The sequence below is a fragment of the Nyctereutes procyonoides genome, unplaced genomic scaffold (assembly GCF_905146905.1).
Source record: "Nyctereutes procyonoides isolate TBG_1078 unplaced genomic scaffold, NYPRO_anot_genome, whole genome shotgun sequence".
Lineage (NCBI taxonomy): Eukaryota > Metazoa > Chordata > Mammalia > Carnivora > Canidae > Nyctereutes > Nyctereutes procyonoides.
In genome coordinates this window covers 27,644,559-27,650,284 of record NW_026575046.1, presented here as the reverse complement: position 1 = coordinate 27,650,284, position 5,726 = coordinate 27,644,559, and the positions used below count along the sequence as shown (strand labels likewise).

Here is a 5,726-nt window from a genome sequence, read left to right as displayed (position 1 = left end):
TAACACTATAACAGAAGAATATAAATGCAGGCATGAACCAACTGTTTATACGCCTTTTTAGTATTTACTTATTTATTTATTTTTAAAGATTTCATTTATTTATTCATGAGGGACAGAGAGAGAGAGAGAGAGAGAGAGAGAGAGAGAGGCAGAGACACAGGCAGAGGGAGAAGCAGGCTCCACGCAGAGAGCCCGATGTGGGACCTGATCCCGGGACTCCAGGATCATGCCCCAAGCCAAAGGCAGGTGCTCAACCGCTGAGCCACCCAGGGATCCCCTATAAGCCTTTTTATACCACTTTTATGGAGTTACCAAAACCATGGATTGAATCTCTCTTTTTTTTTAAGATTTATTTATTTATTTGATATAAAGAAAAGGTGAGAGAGGCCAAGAATAGTTCTGGGGCAAGTGAGGGAAGAAATGAACCTGAGGAGGAGAAAATGAGGACCATGAAAGTACACCAAGGCCCAATCTGAGTCACTAATTTCTTGTGAGCTATGCCTATCACTAAAGACTTCCTCAAAGTGTTGTGGTCACATATGTACCCTCTACAGAAGGAACTCCAAATTCATCAATAAGAATGAGTTATAGATCTCTGTATTTAAAACAAAAAATGTACAATTTGCCAATACTGTCAATGTTGTCTTCATACATAGTGGTGTCTACATTTTATATGTATGGAAGGCAAGCGTTAGAGAAGAAGTCAAGCAATATAGTAGTCAGTGCCAGAGATGTTCTGTTAAGGTTACAGCAGGTTAGCAAGGTGAGAGACAAGAAAAGTAAATTATGGAATGCTCATGGAATGGGGGAGGAGAATCTATTCTCCAGGGTTGACTTATAATGAAGGTGGTGCCCCAAGGAACTTTGGAAAAGAAACTAATATAAAGACCAGCATGGTCCATAGACTAGTTCCCAGTGGCAGGTACTAATTAAGGAAAGTAAAGACTCCAGGAGAGGGTAAGGCATTCACTGGTGTGTGTGTGTGTGTGTGTGTGTGTGTGTGTGTGTGTGTGCCCGCACATGCGTGTGTGTGCTTACATATGTGTGTTTGTGTGTGTGTCCCTGTGTATCTTGGAAGTCACTTGGCAGTCTTCATACAAAATTTTCTCCTAAAGAAGATTTATATGTTCCTCAGTTTTATTTTTAAACTGAGATATTACATCCTAATCTAAGAAACAAATACAAGTAGAAGTAAAGATAAAGGGATCCCTGGGTGGCGCAGCGGTTTGGTGCCTGCCTTTGGCCCAGGGCGCGATCCTGGAGACCCAGGATCGAATCCCACATCGGGCTCCCGGTGCATGGAGCCTGCTTCTCCCTCTGCCTATGTCTCTGCCTCTCTCTCTCTCTCTCTCTCTCTCTCTCTGTGTGTAACTATCATAAATAAATAAAAAAAATTAAAAAAAAAGAAGTAAAGGTAAATTCTCCAGGGAGTTTTTTTTTATTGAAGTACAAAAAGAACCCAGGAAGTCAATAAGGCATGAGTTTGAGGAAGACCATCTCAACTTTCTTCACTCAACAAAGATGCCTCTGGATCTGTCTCAACTCCTACCCCAGAACACTAGCCAGGATGAGGGAAAAGGCAATCAGAGCCCAGGGATGATGAAGATGATGAAGATTATCACTGCAGTACCCATGTCTGTGGAGAAGTTAACAGCTTCCATCATGAAGAAACTGGACTTTTCCATTACTTTTCCTATAAGAAAATACATACCAAGATTCATTAAACAAGATGAAATGTTATATAACCTCAAAGCCAAAAGGAACTACCATGAAACAGAACTTAATGTTATAGATAAAGAAACTGAATCCCTGAAAAGGAATATCCCTGCTACAGGCAGTTTTTGACAGAGATAGAAGCAGAGTGTCCCTAGTCCAGTGATACTTCCACCCTGCCTACTGCCTCCACTGATGTCAGAACCTGGGACCATCAACCAATATCTTATAGTAACAAAGGAGGAAGACTTCTGACAAGGGAAGCTAAAGTGGCCTTTCCTGGCCAGCAAGGCCTGTGATGAAGCTGGATCTTGCATTAGTGAGAACTGCCACCATATGTCCCCTGCAGTGTCCTTGAACACAAGCTAGGCTTCTAGGCTGAGGACCCAATGTGTGTGCCTGTTAGAGAATCTTCCCTTCTGTGAATTTTTCCTATTCCTGAATAGAAATAAAGATGCAGACATATCCTCCTGAGCTTAGGGCGTAAACTGATATTCTAACTTGTTTAGATAATCACAGAGACAAAAAATACAGGATTGGAGATGGGTAGCCAAAATCCAGTGGTCTAAAGGAGACCTAACAATGAACAAAGTGGAGTTGGTGTAGGGTAATAAATGCTAAGGTACTTGTTCTTCATTAAAGAAGTGACAGCTACCTAGTTATAGTGCCTTCAAAAATACTGCACAGGCCAAACAAAAATACCTAAGCAAAACATGCTCATGGGACCCAGGTCCAAGCACTAACAGCTGCAAACCCCTTTTTTTTTTTTTTTTTTTTTTTTTTTTAAAGATTTTATTTATTTATTCATGATAGTCACACAGAGAGAGACAGAGAGGCAGAGACACAGGCAGAGGGAGAAGCAGGCTCCATGCACCGGGAGCCCGACGTGGGACTCGATCCCGGGTCTCCAGGATCGCGCCCTGGGCCAAAGGCAGGCGCCAAACCGCTGCGCCACCCAGGGATCCCCTGCAAACCCCTTTTTTATATAAGAGAAAATTTTTTGTAGTAGTCTTCTTCCCTCCTTCTGCCATTAGGCTGCAGTTATTTAGAGCCAGTAGGAATGTGAGAAGGATAAAGTCTTTATAGCCACAGTTTGTCTAAAAATCAAGCAGTATGTCTGCCAGTCTCTTAGAAATCATCTAGGACAGTGGTTTGCACTGATTATTTAGTATGGGGTTCAAGATCTTTTCTTCTAACAAGATACTGTTCCACTACCTAAAATAGCCAAAAGCTGAATGGGGTTGGAGATCACCCTCAAATGATCTCCTTCACCCCTTTGGTGACTCCTGACCTGCCTCTCTTGAACTTCTGGGCTCCTGGTCTTACTGAATTCCCTCAATTGAGATAGAAATTGGCAGTTGGGTGATGGATGGAACTAGTTAAAGCTGGTAGAGCAGGAAAACCTAGCCTGACTGTGAGACAGTTTTCTCTCTCTACCAGCTGCTTCTGGGTGGGAATAAGCATAGCTCATGGAAAGTGAAATGGGCTCATAGAAAGAAGAGAGTTTTGCAGTGGAGGACACTGGCCACAACTTCTTTTTTTTTTTTTCTATGAGGTACTCACAAGTTCTCAATGCACAGGTGACATTCATTCCCATAGGTAATGTAGTCAGAACCACAAACAGGCAGGTATGTGATGGGGCAGGGGATGGCCACCACTGGGTACTTCTTGTAAATACTGCAGTCCACCTGCAACAGGCACAAGAGAATGTCCTAGGGTCCTAGGGTCTCCTGGCCCCCAAGATAGGCTACACTGGTCTCTGTTGGGCAGGAAGCAAAATAACATCCTAGGAGTCCCAGATCAGATATTCTGAGGCTGCTGTGCCTATTTCTACTACTAATAATATTATTGCCATGCTAAATACTAGTACTGCTGTCCACACTTCTGTTACTACTAGCACATTCTATTAATTCCTGAGCGTTTCCATGCTAGGCATTAAGCTTAAATTATATGTGAATTTTCTTTGTTTAACCTTCATAACAACGGAATAGGATAGGTCCTACCATTACGCCTACTTATAGATGGTGGGAATTAAGGCTTAAAAACAGAGAACATGCATAATGTAAAAGCTAGTCAGTGATGGGGCTGGGATTGGAATCTAGAGCCTGTGCAATTAACCAAGGTAACTCTGTTCTGCCTCTCACATGTTGTCCTTTCCATGAAGACTTTGCCAACCCCTCAGCTGGAAGTCGTCTCTCTCTCCTTTAACTTGGGATTTTTTTTTTTTTAACTCTATGATTACTTATATGTATGTCATGTTTCTTCAGCTGCCTTCTGGAAAGCAGAGGAGAATTTTTAATCTGTGTCTGTCTCCCTCTTAACCCCCTCCCCAAACACACTGAATTAATTCTGCATGTAAATTTCAAAAGCATTTGTTGACTAAATGCCAGTCAATAGGAATTGAAATTAAAATGTAATTCAATATACTCACTGTGGTTAAAGGCAGACTAGCAGCTTCTGAAAGAGAGTTATGGATAGAAATATTAAAAATAAAGCAAGGTCTCGAAGTCTCATTGGTTAAATAAATTTGGGCCTATAGATTAAGACTCTGTATTTGCTCTGGTGATGAATCTTAGCACACACTCTGTTCTTATATAAAACTCTGTTTGACAAAGAAGCCAAATGGCCAATAATGTAAGCCTTTTATTCAGGCAGGAGAATTAACTACAGTTTCCTCCCTTTATTGACTATGGGACATTTTCTGGAGCTTGTGTCTTTGATAATGATTCAAAGTCAGAATGCAATAAAAAGTACTGCAGTCACCCCTCCTAAGAGCCTGAAGTGCCGCCATCTTTGATATTTCCCCCTCTGAATTGATATAAAAAATGTAACGCAATGTTAAGGTGTTACAATATTAATTTATTGAAACCATTTTCACCATATAAAAGTCTAATTGTTGACTCCTGGGCTTTGGAGAATTGTGTTTCATTTTGATTCTCCTGAATTGATTTGGAGAGACATCCACGGTTTTCTGTGTCATTGCACTGAGGGATAGTATCTAAGAACACCAGCCGCTTCCAGTGTCCTTATGAAATGGTAGACTTATGAAGACATCAGTTATTTTATTTTCCTGTGGCTCCATGGATGAAAATAAAAATCCTTGAAAGGGAAGACACTGGATTCAAACTCCCCAACACCTGTTGGCACATAAGAATCTCCCTTCCCTTTCAGGAAAAAAAAAAAAAAAAAAAAGAATCTCCCGTCCCAGGCCAGGACTGTTTGTATTATAAGCCAGTACACTTTAAATCCACATGATCAGACATTTCCCTCCAATGCTTAGAAAGGGTTATTTGGGAAGACAAGTTCAATGGCCACACAGGGCACTCTCTGCCTTTAACTCACCTGAGCTGCTGAAGAAATGAGTTGCTGCGCAGAGCAGAAGAAGCCCCCCAGTGACCTTCATGGTGGAGATGGCTATGATACAGAGGCTCTCAGGGCTGTCACACCAGCTTTGTGAACCATATCCTAGGAAAGGGGTCATGTTTATATGCCACTGCTTGGTTTCTCCACCTTTCCTGTGAGGTCATCCAGAGTCAGTGTTGGCTCTGAAAAGCTCTCAAAACACAATGTCACACCCTGGGTGGTGTTGAGGTTCTTGTCACTTAATTGCTACTTATTATCTGAACGACAAATTGATTATTTGAGGTGAGAAGTATTTTTCTGCCTGCACCAGAGGGGGGGGGACTGTTATTTAGAATTCTCAGCTTCATATAGTGGAAGAAATTAAGTATAGGCTGCTTGGTCTAGTTATGAAATAAGTAAAAACATCAAACATTTTTCACCAAATAAAGAATATTAGACTCAGATTAGACAGATCACACTTAGGTTTATATTCTGCCTCCAGGGGAAATACTGTTTATTTTTGAAGCAATGAACTATGAAGCAAGCTGAGACCTGGTGAGAGGAACAGTGACCTCAGCGCTGATGAGGCTTAGAGGAGGACATTGACATTTTGTGGCCATGTGACCTTGGGTAAGTCATTTATGTGCCATGAGCCTGTATCAGTCAGAAAG

At 41.5% G+C, this 5,726-nt stretch overlaps 1 protein-coding gene across 1 annotated transcript; it reads right to left on the bottom strand.

The window, feature by feature from the left end:
* Positions 1–1,414: 1,414 nt before the first annotated feature.
* On the bottom strand, positions 1,415–5,151 carry SPINK7 (serine peptidase inhibitor Kazal type 7). Its single transcript, XM_055325616.1, has 4 exons — positions 5,056–5,151; positions 4,145–4,170; positions 3,277–3,401; positions 1,415–1,693 (listed from the first exon to the last, which is right to left on the bottom strand). Exons 1-4 carry the CDS (start codon positions 5,114–5,116, stop codon positions 1,648–1,650), a joined length of 258 nt encoding a protein of 85 aa, XP_055181591.1. The 5' UTR covers positions 5,117–5,151; the 3' UTR covers positions 1,415–1,647.
* Positions 5,152–5,726: the final 575 nt, after the last annotated feature.

Bases quoted from the DNA above. Each gene is read 5' to 3' on its own strand.
- SPINK7 (XM_055325616.1), bottom strand. From the start codon at position 5,116: ATGAAGGTCACTGGGGGGCTTCTTCTGCTCTGCGCAGCAACTCATTTC. The intron at 3,402-4,144 runs GTGAGTATATTG...TGCCTGTTGCAG, and splicing joins CTAGTCTGCCTTTAACCACA to GTGGACTGCAGTATTTACAA. The intron at 1,694-3,276 runs GTGAGTACCTCA...ATTTTCTTATAG, and splicing joins CACCTGTGCATTGAGAACTT to GAAAAGTAATGGAAAAGTCC.